The 14,830-nt window shown below is 36.3% G+C and overlaps 1 protein-coding gene across 3 annotated transcripts in view; it reads right to left on the reverse strand.

The window, feature by feature from the left end:
- RBM26 (RNA binding motif protein 26) overlaps positions 1–14,824 on the reverse strand; it is a 58,346-nt gene extending 43,522 nt beyond the window's left edge. For all 3 annotated transcript variants that reach the window (XM_010283676.1, XM_010283678.1, XM_010283677.1), the window contains exons 1-3: positions 14,746–14,824; positions 1,387–1,505; positions 711–847 (exon numbers count right to left, since the gene is read on the reverse strand). In XM_010283676.1, the coding sequence (XP_010281978.1) occupies positions 711–847; positions 1,387–1,505; positions 14,746–14,816 (327 nt within the window). In that variant the 5' untranslated portion in view covers positions 14,817–14,824. The remainder of the gene's footprint in view (positions 1–710; positions 848–1,386; positions 1,506–14,745) is intronic.
- Positions 14,825–14,830: the final 6 nt, after the last annotated feature.

Here is a 14,830-nt window from a genome sequence, read left to right on the forward strand (position 1 = left end):
ATTTCTATTTCTAGGAATGTTCAAAGCACAGTTTGGGAGAAAATAAAGCAGAATAAGCAATGCTTATTGTATTGCACTGAAAATACATCTGCTTTTACTACAGGTGGACAAAAATCCATACTAATGTGCAGTAACAGATGCAGGAAGACATGAATATTCAACAACTGACAGAGTAATGTATTTTCTTCATCAGCAGGTTAGCTGGTTAGATCCTGGTTAAACACTTTCATGCAGCCAAACCTAGGCTGCTGTTGGAAAGGACAAACCTACTCTTCTGGCTCAAAGAACAAAATAACCACTTGTGTCGGAAAAAGGACGTTATCTGAATCAAGCAGCTGGAGGAATGAGGACTGCCATTTGCAATGGCAGCCTGGATTTATGCTGAATTAAAGGGCAGCTAACTAAAACAGTTATCCTGAGAAAATAGCTAATGTAGGTTGTTCAGCAACTCCTACACTACTCAGTGACTTTATTTACATTTGCCTAGTCAGAACCACTTTGGTTTATTTTGAAGCACCCACTAAGATTTAGAAAAATTGTGCTGCAGTACTCAACATACTAGGCACAAATCTTCTGACATATTTTAATGCTGTAGTATAAGTTTGGAAATTGTTATTAATAAACAAATAAACACAATAAAGTTGAATCACATAAGCAAACTACAGGAACGAGAGAAAAAGACATAATTTTAAAATAAAATCAATGCCTACTTCTTCTTTTTTTGTCTCTTTTTCTTGGTGCTGAAAAAATTCTACTTTCAGGCTTCCTGACGATGGCTGTTCTGGTGGAGGTAGATAGCTTTTTGTATTCACAGCATCAAACAGTTTTTCCACAAATATCTGAGTTTCTAAAAGTAAAAAGTGTACAAATATCCATTATTTAAAACTTCAGTCAACATCTGCTTTACAAATCAATCAATCAACATTCACCAAAAAGTTAAAACAATGAAAAGTACAATTTTTAAATTCTCAGTTGCTAATTTTGTATTTAAAAAGGACATTTATAGAGTCAAGAAATATGTCAATAATGATAATGTTTCATAAAGGTTTTCCATAATTGAATTATTTAATGTCTCTTAATAAAACATCGGGAAGAATATTTCTGGAATATATACAGAGATCCAATACAGTTACTAATTCTCTCAGTAACTCTTAACATCTGTAATTGTCTTCCAGGAATACCAACAGACACAAAACACATACCTAACATGCACATTGTGCTATGCACCTGTTTTTTAAAACAAATTACTTTATGAAAATTGAATTCCATACTTCAAAGTAACAAAGCTAATGAAGAGATAAATGCACAATTCTATGGTAAAAGATTCTTTGAATTAAAGAAGACAGACTTTTCACTGAAGCTTAACTGTTATGACAAAGACCATACCTTTCTGAAGAAATACATCCAGCTGATCAACACACAATGCCTTCAGTTCCTTTTCACTTTTATCCTTCTTTACCAAAGCCAGAACATATTTAGCTAGGGCAGATGGATCTGCATCACATCTGTGAATAGATTAATTAAAAAAAAAGCAGCAATTAACTTACAGCAGTTAATGTCTGAAGCTGGTATGACTAATACATATAGAGGACCAAAACCTTTCCTACCACAGTAATTGAAAAACACTGAGGGGTATTTTTTAAGATAGAGTCCAGACATGTAAAATGGCTAAGTATCATCTTTCTTTTCCAGAGAAGCAGTTGCCTAGAATATTTCCAAACAATACTCCACAGAGCACCTCATTGCAAACTAGGAAGAACTATTTATAATCAACCAACCTCAGCTGCCTAATAGTCTTAAAAACAATACAAATACAACAAATACTTCCATAATTTCCCAATGATGAAATCAGTAATTCCGAGTGCAATACTAAGTGACTGTGAACAGGAAAAAGTCAGTCTACATAATTACAAATGAATACAGTGATAAAGCAGAAGTGATCTATGCTATAAAAAAATTCAGACTCTCAGACAGACTCTCTTAAATATGTTTTTAAAGAATCATATTACTACTTACATATGAACACCATGAAGAGCAGATTAACTGCAAAATCTTAATTTCAAAAGCCTAAGGAAAAAGTGTTTATACAATATTACCACAGAAATCTCCTTAAGAGGTACACAGACAATGAAGTGAAATTTAGGGGATCATTATCCATTTTAGACATCTAAATTCAATCTAATATTAAGTATGGAGCACTTCAGTGTAGAAGCTGATGGTCTCATGCACATTAACAAAGAACTTAGAACAGAGTAAGCTGTATATGCACATTAATAAAGAACATTATTTAATATAATTGATATAATTTTATTACTAACGCTCACAAATAGTAATCTACAATGAACTTTGCAGTCGTGTTATAGAGTAAAACCTGCCAAAGCAAACGAGAATACTGCAGAAAACATTTCACGCTTCATAATTCAAAACCAGTAACTAGTGACATGGTGAGGCACTGGTTTATCAGGCAGAACAGCAGCATCTTCTTAAACCATTTAATCCCATTATTTAGCACAAACCAAAGGAAGACCTCAGACTCCACAAAACCAGACAGGATTTAACACACACACACACTGGTCATGTGATACAGACAGCTGGCTTGTTTGGGTGGTGACAAAGTTAATACCAGTATTTTAAAGAACTACAACATGAGGAAAAAAATTGTACTGATGCATCCTAACTGCACATCGTCTCTGGCAAAAATAACTAAGAAGTAAAATTGAACTGTGGTCTGAATACGAATATCACACAAATACTGTTCAAACACAGAAGTCCACTCGTCACAATGACGGAATAAAACTGCAGTTCCAAATTTCCACATTAAAACAAGTGACATTTCAGCGCTAAAGCTTAATTATAACTCTAAATGTTGACCATCTAAATGATATGCATTTTAGACATTGGGCAGAAGAAACCAAATCCTTCACCATATCACACTACCTAATTCCTCTCTCCAAAGAAGCTATCTCCTGCACAGCAAGCAACATCCTCCATGCCAACATATCCACCAAGCAAAGGAAGCAGATCTGTTGGCATCCATCCTCAGGAGATCCTCTCGATAGCCTGGGCACAGCACACAGTGCTCTGAAGTTAAAGGTCAAAGCTTCAAACATAACTCAGCATCTTCTAGGAAGCAGGCAATAGCAGAATTTAATGCTGTAAAAGCAAGCTGAGCTGCTAGGGGACATACCACAGTAGTCTGTACTAGTCTGCATTATTCATAGATACAGGAGATGGGAGTTCACAATCAGTCTACATTCCAGAAGAACCTGCACACATTAAACTGACAAAATGCAAATATATACTGTTAATCAAAAAACAGACTGCAGGTCGACTGGAAGTTCTTCAGAAATGTTTTCCTTCAACTATCACATCTGGTTTGCCCCCGTGCAGATTTAACAATTCTTTATCCAGAAGAAAATGCTGTCCAAGCACCAAGTCATCTCGGAAGCAGGCACACAAGTAACCTCCTACAGCAAGAGCGGTAGGACTGCACGGTCTCTTTTACGCTGCTAGCACCTGAGCACATCATCCAAGCAGATTATCTGTAAGGCCGATATTGAACAGAGTGTTCGTCATATGCTGCAGTAAGGGTTCTTGTCCAGTAGAGCCCCCAGGAGGCTGTAACGCCAGCATTTCATAACTTCTCAACGCTTCAATTTGGAAATTTTTATTTGTTTGTTTTTTACTGTTCCTTAATGCAGTTTCAATGTCACTACAGAAGATTTTCAGTCCTCTCCCAGTTTCAAGCTGAATCATGCCTCATAAAATGAGTGTGCTATTTTCATGTTATCTACCCAGAGTTGTAACAGGAAAACAATTTGGGGGGGGGGGAGGAGACATTTTTCATATGATAATCCTCCATTGTTTTCTTCTCCATTCTATTCTCCACAAAAATCAGAGTAAACATTACAAACTAAATAGCGTTATTTCAATTTCCACAAATTTGGTTCTCATCCGATAATAGTGTCAGCTGTCACTGTTCAAAAATCTGCTACAACTGATTTAAATGTCAACACATGAACTCAAAATTATTTAGTGAAAAGGAAAAAAAAAAGTCGGTCTACAAGGTAAAAACGCACTGCTGTTGGCTACTGCAATGTATTTTAACTCACGAGCTCCTACAGTAGTGACTATACAACAACCTCATATTCAGTTTAAAGTAATTCCTCTCTCATGAGCAGGGTAGAAAATGGAAAATCTTGTCTGGAAAGCCATCTAGACTCCAAAAGATGTAGCCAAAAAACCAACAAACAAACAAAAAAACCAAACAACAACAACAACAAAAAAACCTTGTTTAAAAATCACAATTAGTGCTTTCCTCCCTCCCCTGCAACAATGATTTTGGAAATCTCAGCAATACTGTCCACTCCAGAATGAACTCAGAATTTCAATCCATCCACCCAACTCCAAGATACTCTCAAGAAAATATCCTCAATAAAAAAGTACATAAATGTACTTTTAATTTCCAAAACACAGAATCACTTTCTCCTGTGGCACAGTCTCAGCATTTATCACTCCATATGTGATACAACCACATATGAACAATGCAAAACAATCATACTGAACTCTATTATTATTCAGTATGTCAGTGTAGAAATTCCCCTGTACACAACAGGAAGAACTTACATGCTTTCAAGTTAAAACTCTGTATTTATTTTGGCTATTCCAGAAATACTATTTTTTAAGAAATACTAACAGATACATTACTTCAAATTGATGCTAATTAAACAATAATGAATACAATGCATCTTGTGGTAGAGTGAGATGGAGAAAATGTTTTGCTAAATTGGCATTATGATTTTTACGTGATTTCTTTTCACTTTTTAAAATTAAACTGCTAATGATCTTTACACAGTACATAAAAACTTCCTTTTTATGTACTGACTTGAAACAGAAGCCTCTTCTACATCTGTTTTTCAAAGCTTGAAGAAACCCACAAATAACTGACTTGTTTTTTCCACACTATTGTAAAGACAATGCTTGTTTCTGTAGCTAGTATTTTAGATAGATTTAACAGGATTATAGTCTGATCTTTTACTGTTTTTTCAGATTCTTATAAAATGCTTTGCTGCATTTTTTTTTAAGATGATGCTAAAATTGAATTGCTAGCAACCTGAAGTGGTGGAAGAGAGGAATAACTGGTCTCATGAAGTAAAAAAAGAAGTTTAAACTTTACAGAACTGTGAATACAGGAGGTCTGCCTGAAAATTGCTGTTCTTTATAGTTATTAGAGTTCTGGATATTATTGTTAATGGTTTTGTTTTGGGGAGAGCTGCATTTTTAAAAGGAACTCCTTTCCACTTTTTCATTCAAATTGCATTCTGAAATGTTGTGTGTAAATTCTCCATCCTTTGGTTTGGTCAAAGTCTGATGGTCTGGATTACAGGGGCCTTGAGTTTTTCTAATAAACAAGTTCTTACGTTCTCTAGTTTGACAGTATTTTCTTACATAATGGTAACCTTTCTGTGTGATAATATGCAATATGTTAGCTGTATCTTTGTTGTGCATGCATGGATTTTTCACCCGTTTTGAGCTAGCTTTATGAGTTTTTCTAAATCTGTCTTGTATTTTATGCTTTTATAGTCAACATTGTTTTATTAAGTGATGACTTACCATACAGTATATATCATGCTATATTCTTGTAGATTTTAAGATTAATAGAGAAAGGTCCTTAACTGAAAATTCAGAAAATTAGAAAAAATCATAACACCACATACACATTTCAAATAGTTTAAGTTGCATTCAAAACTAAAAATAAGTTTAGATTTCAATTCTAGTGTTCACTGAAAGATACACATTTTCAGTTGTTAGATACCGGTTTGAATCCTTAGCTTAACTTGAACATGGTGTGGTACATCACAGACCTGAGCATAAATGGAATCTGTACATTAAAAGTGTGACAGAAATTTAGACATAACTTCATTCTTATGCTAAAATTTGGCTACTAGGAAAGCATTCGCATGGATTTAAACATGTAAAACAACATTTCTCAACTTTGAATCACATATCTACATCCCAACTTTTTGTAGGCATGTGCTACAAGTAGTGTTAAGAATCAGTAAGCACACACATTTCTCCTCCTGTTTCCTCTTTCAGGTTTTCTTTAACAAAAAAACAAAAACCAGTTGGCACAAGTAATCTGAACTCATTTCCACTGCAGCAAGTACATCCCATGGCCTGCTACAATTAAACACGACAGCATGTGTTCTTACACCCACTTTCTGAATATATGATCCTAACTAGTAATGCTAAACGTTTTTACCTCTAGTAATGTTTTTTTAAAGAGCCTGTAGTCTGCCAGAGAACAAGCAGTGTCTACTGTCCTATATTAAACAAGGAAAACTGCTCTGGTAATCCTGCTTCAATAAACAGTATTTAATATACAGGCAAAGATGGAAGAATTCTCTTGCTAGAGCTCTACATGTTCTTCAGAGAATGATCTAGATACTTCCAACAGCTAACGACCAGAGAAAAGCTTCAAAAAGGAAAGTAACAGCCAATCAAATATTTTGTTCAATTGTAGGAGCAAAAGTTCACAGCTGCAACAAACCTCCCTGAAAAGTTGAAAATCCCTCTTTCAAAATCCTTTGTTTCTGATCTCATCTGGTTTTGCAGTCATTATTTGAAATTACTTATTTATTATTATTAATTGAATAATAAATTTCAATTATTTGAAATTACCATTTAAAATAAAGAAAATAAAGCAGAAGAGGAAAGCTGAAGTTGTTACAAGTAAATTTAAACCTTAAATATATGTTTGGGTTTTTTTAAAATAATGAATGTTTAAGCAGAGGAAAGTAATTTGGAGGACTCACTTCTCTGTACTGTTTTTTTGGGTTTTTTTAATTGCATACTTTGCAATTAATTAAACACCACTCGATCCATTTCCAATACTCAGATTTACATATTTTAAAATATAAAATACTAAATTGGTTCCGAGAACCCACTCTAATTTTTATAATCAAGATGCAATTACAGGCATCAGCCCTAACTTACAAATTCAGTGAATGTTGAATACGTATTAAAGCTGTCTGAAAAAAAAACGTTGCTGGCATAGCGGTACATACAAACCCCCTTATTAACAACAGAGCTTATACTGACTTAGGAAGACTTTGCCAAAATAGCTAAAAGTAAATCAACAAGGCAGATAAGATAAACCACTACCTTTGTACATAAATACTGCATAAGAACCATTTTAGAAGATACTGAATAGGAGCATACCTCATTCATCTCTCTCAAGCCTTAAGAGAAAATAAACATGAGCTTTGAGTATGGTGCGCTGAGGACATATTTTGCCAGGTTAGTGCCTATGAATGTGTGTTTAAGCATCAGTACAAAAATATTTATTAAAATGAAAGACAAAAGATGCTATTTATTTGAGTATTTTTAATGTAAAAGGTATCAAAAGGGAAGGCAGATCTGAGTATTCCGCTAAACAACTGAGAACTTTGGGCATGTCTCCCCAACAGGGCCCTAAACTCTCCACCAAGTTGACACTTAATAGGCGTCCTAGTGGCCTTATATTACAATACTCACACCAACAGCAGTAAAAACAAAACACTAAACACAACAAACAACAAAAAACCAAACCCCTGATGAATCACTAAACCAAAGAGAAAGAAATGCAAGGATTAAAAAATGGCAAGCAGACTCAAGAATGATAGTTGTGAAATTGATAAGAATATACCTGAAAAAGTCACGTATTTAAATAGCTTATTAATGTTGCCTATCCTAATTCAGTCTGACTTCCTTGAATAACATTTTCCAACATGACAAAGCACTGAATAAGTAAAGATGCATATTCTAAGTATACTACATATATATCAAGCTGAAGCCTTTTAAAGTATTAACTAATCAGCTTGAGGAAAAGTGTGAAATATCTAAACCCAGGTACTTTCCCCTCAGAAAAACCCACATCTCCAGTGCTATTAAGTTTCTCATGCTGCAATTCTTCATTTAAGTCAGTTCTTAGTAAGTAAAGTAACCACTTTGAACTGCAGTTTTAAAAAAGTAATAATTTCTGGTAATGATTTTAATAGTAGTATCTACAGTATTTGGTGCAGACATGGTACTATGGTACTGTAGTAAACACTATAGAAATCAGTTTAACATGAGGACAATCCTTTATTTTACTAAAAATCTCACTGGCATGGCAAAACAAACTGCTGCTTAAATTTTAGTTGAGACAACAACTTAACCATTACACAGAAAATGAATGTGACCTTTTTTTTAAGCTTTTCAGCAATATATCTTAATTCACATTTTTTTACATGCCTTTACTATATAAAAAAAAAATAATCTAGTATTCCAAAGTCTACCCTCTGGTGAAAAATGTTTGGCAAATGTATGCAAATTCTCAGAGGGAGATATGCATAAGTAGTGTTTAACTATAGGGAACATAACCTTTTTACCATCTGGGGGGGAAAAAAAAAAAAATTCTCATGCTGAAGCTGTCAAAAGTGTAATCTGACAGTTTTCACAAAATGCACATGGTTACTCACTTAGGGGAAAAAGTGTGCTTGGGGTAGGAAGAGAAGTGAGGACAGAAAAGAAACTTCCATAAAGTTTCCTTTTAACAAAAACGCTACTTACTCATTTCAGATATAGTTCATTGCCTTTATTTCAAGCCAAGACCCTCAATTAGGCTTCATTTTGGACACAGCTAGTGTGCACACACTACTTTTTTAAAATGGTAAAATAAACTAAGAGGTGTTTTTTTCTCCTTCATTTTTTAAAATTAATGTACAGACCAAAAAGGTGCTGCAAGTCCCAAAACTAGTTCCTTGACAAATTTAAACTACCACAATACATTGAAACTGCAAAAGCATGTCTGAAGTCCTCCAGGTAGTGAATGGTCTTTCTGTAAAGGAAATAACATGTAGGTGCATGTTATTTGTCATATTCTGATCACAAGAATTTACAACCTAAATTTCAGAGTCTAGTTTTGTTGCCTGAAGATTAATATTCATACTTCTCTAGAATACCGCTCAGTTCTCGACATTAACCAAGGTGGACATAGTTATGTTTGAAGGCTGAGAAGACATGCTTCATACTTGCAGGGCTGAGTGAGTGCAGAAAAATGCACGTTGCATATTGGGCAGAACAGCTAGCCTAATTTAGGCAGTTGTACCCTTCTGTTGAGTTGCTACTAAAAAAAAATCTATAAAAAGCTACAGTGTTCAATAAGTAAAATGAATGACAGACTCATTCAGCAAAATCCAACTTCTATCTTGAGATGCTACTGTAGATGAGAAGGATCATTCCTGTAATTCTCACTTCCATTAACTCTTTAACAGTACTTGAAGTAATAGAAATACATCGAGGAACACAACAGCCTCCAATACTGTTACATAAATTACTACTGTCATTACAATAGTTCTAGATTATCATGATACCCCGATCTGACAGTTTCATGCAGCTGCGACCAATAACTGGCAGGTTAAAATGCCACCTCTAGATTCAAGACGCTCTCATGACGCAGAACAGCTGTCAGCTTTCTGGCTGTCCAACACACATTCAATGCAGAAAGTAAAAATCGTCATAGTGTCTCTATGACTTACAATGCAGCTGAGGGGTTCCATTTTGCTGTTGATGTTCAGTGTAAGAACAAGAAAGGTTTCCTGTAGCAGCAATATTTTTCTGCTCTTTTTTTTCTGCTTTCAACTACACCTTATATCAGTATTTTAATCCTATCATAGTATTTTTACACAGAGATTAGCAATATCAGCATTCTAAGTTAGGAACCTCAATTTCTCAAAGACAGCAGCTCTCCACGAGTCAGGTGAACAAAACTATCATTTTTTGTAAGAGATGCAGAAGATTTTTTTTTTTTCATCTTCACTAGTGTTGAGACAGACATACCAATGATGTGTATTTGTGCTTTATTTATCTTAGTTATAAATAGCTTAATGTAAAGTGTTAACAGAGTAAGTGAAAAGAAAAGACACATCTATTGCTTTTGAACTTCTGAAGAAGTTTTATGGGAAACAACAGTGAAACCTCCTGGTGGGCCGATGGTGTTGTTAGCAGGATGGTGTGCCAGATACATGTGGAAAGGAATGCTGAAGTTTTTAATTTTAACTTATTTCTACTCTTTCACTACCTTGGCTTATTAGCATATTCCTTACACCATTGTTAAACTTTTTTTATTCACTATCTTAAGCAACTGGGTGAAGATCGCTAACCAGTAACCTATTAACAATTTAAGCAAAGATACAAACAGACAAAAAATATGATACTTATCAAAAAAAGGTTGAAAAGCATGACAAACAAAAAATAGAACATGAAGGCATAACTGAATGCCAGAACATAGTTTGCCATAAAATATTCCAATGATAAATATACTCAAAATATTCTTCGATCAATTTGAATTTTATTCTCTCTGACATAAATACTTACAACACCATGATCACTTACAAAATTAACTAATGCAAAAAACCTTTCTGCTTTAATAGGGTATGCATAAATACTGCATAAACATTGTTTTATGTATTTTTTCATCTTCCTTGCAAGTCTCATTTAGTACATGAACAAACCTTCATAAAAATGTAAACACAGCAAAGTGGAAAAAATTAGATACGGGAATAATCAAGTTGTAAGTAAAATTCAGTGGGCCAGTTGAGGATTTTAATTAAATTTATTTTTACACAAAGTAATTAAAAACAAGAAATTTTCCACTGTAAAGAATTAGGGCAAGAGGGAGAACATTACAATGTTTTACAACGCAAAAGGGTGAGTACAGCATTAGTACAAAAGAGCTAATTTTTTCACAGGTAGAGATTCAAACAAATTCAAGACAAAAATGAAAAAGAAATCCCTACTTGGAACTTTGCCAAGCCAGATCCTGATATTCCAGCAAGGATTATATACACAGTTTACACAGGATCTGGAATGGACTTGCAGAAAAGAAATCCATCACAATAGATATGGCTCAGCTAAGGCCTTGTTAGTACAGAAATTAGAAGTGATAGACATAGGGTTATATTCCAAGTTTAGAATTTCTTTCAAACACTTTACAAGACAAGAAAAAGTGTGTAACACGAGAAACTAAGCATACTGCTGTCTGCAAGCAACAAAGATGACTGTTGACAAATGCCTTCTTCACAGAGCTGACTGGAGTTGAACATATGAGATACTTCTAGTCAAAAACAGAGAAGCCACCGCACAAAAAAAAACTCTTACCACTTTGTTTACACTGGTAGTACATTTACATAGATGTATCCATAACAGTTCTGTGTGCCTGTTCAGTAATTCTCTGTATACCAGACTGAGCTGCTCAAAGAGTTATTTCCAAAACCACAAAAGCAGCCTCTCTTTGGAGAACTGTAGAAAGTTACTGGAGAACTACCAGCCTCAAGCATAGCTGGACTGTGTAAATGCTCCAGCATGGTAGCATTTGCAGTTTCCGCCTTACTGCAACACCACCGAATTTAGATAACAAGTGTTTGTATGGAGGATCACCAAGGCTTTGCCAAAGGCATTAGAGCAGTCCAAAACCACCAACCAACCAACCCCAACAACCCATCACAAACAAACAAAAAATTCCAAAACTCAAATCCTCCATCATCCCTCTCCTTCAAACATTCTTGTCTATGAACAGTGTTTCCCTGAGGCACCATGTGAAAGCAACCCAACAACCAAACCATGTCCAGTCCACACAACTGTAACACTTACATGTTTCATTACACTGAAAAGTTAGCATTCTTGCTAATGCTGTAAAATAATTTAAAGATAAAACATCATGATAAAATGAAACAATCTTTATGGATATTGCCATCTTCTAGGTCTGAAACATGTTTCAGAAGCATACGTGTTATGGCCTTTGGAACAAGCTATACATGCTGATTAAAAACTGCTAGCTACTTGGAAACAGGCAACTTGGAAAATAACACATTTTTAACTACTCAGGTCTAGGTAACTAGCACATATAGACCTATACACGCTTGTAAAATTTATTTATACATCTTCTTCAATGCACTTCTCTCCTAAAAACTACTGAGACAATACCTCCATGGTGATCTAATACAGCGGTGTCTTCCTTAGTCTAGTTAGGAAATTCAGCTGCCTGTCTTGCAGCTAAAGGTTTCTGAAAGGGCCACGAGAGAAAAAACAGTTGGCACGTTTTTTTGTTTCATTAAAAGGAAAAGACAAGTCAAAAATTCTTTTCAGGCTATGGTAACACCTCCACACAACCAGCACTTAGGGCCTCATTGTAGTAGTACTGCACCTAGAAGTAACTGCACACTAACATTTTCATACAGCCAGAAGCTATGGCTGTAGGTACACATTTCAGATAGCTGAGATCAGAAGAAGCTCCAAGAGTATTTGACTCTAAGAAATGACAACACTTCTCCACTAATTCCAACATTTATTGGAATAATGCAGTTATATTGGACACTGCACAAAACTGAATGACAGTTGAATTTAACTGTCGCTGCTGGCTTGTTTCCTCCCAAAACTAAAAATCCAGAGAACTCAACATCCTCCAGGTCATCAATTCAATACCCCAAGACACAGTTTTCCAGCATGAGAACCACATTTGAACTGCTCACACACCACATTTAAGAGAAGCATGTTGGTCCTTTTAGTGCTCAAAAGCAGAAAATTGCACTGATCACAAAAGCTGAAAATCCCATTTCACCCTTTAACTGCTGACTATTACTAGCAGATATCACAGTTCAACATTCAGAGAGAGACGGAAAAAAATGAGTTTGTTACCACGATAAGAAGTTACGACTACACATCACCAATGAATGGACCTTGAGGGGAAAGACTGAGGAACCCTACTGATGTCCTGCTAAATAGTATCTGGCAAACTTTTGATACTTTTTATATTGTGAATAGGAGACCTTCATTATTCACTGGTGAAAGTTAAATATCAGTTCCTGATGCATAATAGCCAAGAAAGAGCAGAAATATAAATGAATTTTGGATACAGACCTGCAAAATCAAAAGAACCTAATGTTTTAATTCAATAAAAGGATTTAAGTCAACTAAAGCCCTCTTGTAAATGCCACTAGCAGACTTCCAGATTCAGATTTCATGTAATTTAAAAATGCTCCTTGTAAACTGTTTGAAGCTAGTATACCAATCTCCAGCTGCTGACCAACTGTGAGGTAAGTGTGTATGATTTATCATTTCAAATTACCAACATGTATTTTGGGAATTACAAGATTTTCCAAAGTTAAATATTGCCTGTTCCAAGCTTCTTGACCAGCACACTCTAAATACTGATATCAAACTACTGATTGCCATTAACAGAATATTCACGCAAGAACGTATCCAGAGACTAACAGGGAGCATTCTACACCAGAGGACTACTTGGGTCTACTACCACAGAACACAACGTGCTCTGTTATTCTAATATTAACTTACATTGACTGAAGAAGAAGATTGATTCACCTTCCCAAAACTACGCCTTTACAAGAAAATGATGCATTTTTTTTTGCAAATAAAAAAACCCAGAACTCCTACCATAGTCTTAAGGGTGAAACCCCTTCTATAAAGGCACTCAGTTTAATTTGCTGCAGGCCTAATTCAAAGTCCGCTGAAATTAAGTTCAAGACTCATCTATTTCAGTGTGGTTTGGATTAGGCTTTAGAGAAAAAAAGGGCACCACACACCCTCCTCCTCAAAACGCAAGTGAAGCTCTCCTAAAGACATCCCAGCATTTTATAACTTTTTCAAGTTATTTCAGCATAAGCCATACAAACTATACATGTACATACATATACTTAACTAATGGCTATGGAAGCCATAAAGCAGACTTCCGTTTATTTCGGGTTTTCCCCATTTGTTAGCATCAGAGTAAAACTAACAGTGGCCAAACATCTCAGAAGAAAAGTTAATAGCAGAATTAATTTTTAAGTTCTAGTTCTATTGACTCAAATCAAGGTCCAGCAATTCAATTCAGACATGTTAAAATGGTGTGTTTCAGAATGACAAGTCAAGTGGATGCTTTGATCTAAAACGTCTATAGACGCCATACGTCCAGAAGACAAAACCTTTAAAACCAAGCTCACATCTACAGTTTCACTAAAATAAATTCCGCTAAAATGCAGAGAAGGAAGACATGGACTATTTGCAGAAGAGCCCCAATTACTCACATGAATGTTATGCTTAGCAGCCAAGCAGGTATTCACAAATAGGCAAATTATTCTCCGGGGCTCCTACTCCCAAGTGCTCTACTGATGCAATTTTTATTCGGGGGAAGGGAAATAAGAGCATAAAATATTCGAAAGGACTGAGAACGACGTGCGATGAACCTATGGAAAACGCTACTGTGAGGCTCCCAAGATCCTGGAAAACACCTCCATGGCGCCCGAGCTCTCTCCGAGAAGGTCACTGGACAGGGAGGCAGGCCGTGGTTGTTCGCCTGGCCCCTGCGGGGGCCGAGCGCGGGGAACAGCGAGCCGCACAGGCAGACACGCTCCCTTCCGCTCGCCCTCGGCTACAAAGGGAAAGCCGACGGCGGTCGCTAGGGGGTGAAGCTGCATCCTCCGGAGAAAGACGGTCCTACCGCCAGCTGCGGACGGCGCCCGGAGAGCGGGGGCACGACGCAGCCCCGCGCAGGGCCCCCACAGAAGATGGCCGGGAAAAGAAGGGCGCCGGGAGGGCATCTCCCGGGATGCCCTCACGGGCCTCTTCGGCCTCGCATTTTCCTCCCCTAAGGATGCCCGCCTTTTCCAAGGGAAGGTTGACTTTGGAGGGGGCAGGGGGAAGAGAGGAAGGGTCGCGACTACTCACATGGGCTCCAAGGTTTTGCTGAGCCAGGATTTTAGCGCCTCGAAGTTTTCTATGATCATTTTAACCACCATCCAGAGCGGCCCGG

This window comes from Phaethon lepturus, unplaced genomic scaffold (genome assembly GCF_000687285.1).
Source record: "Phaethon lepturus isolate BGI_N335 unplaced genomic scaffold, ASM68728v1 scaffold9903, whole genome shotgun sequence".
NCBI classification, from domain to species: Eukaryota; Metazoa; Chordata; class Aves; order Phaethontiformes; family Phaethontidae; genus Phaethon; species Phaethon lepturus.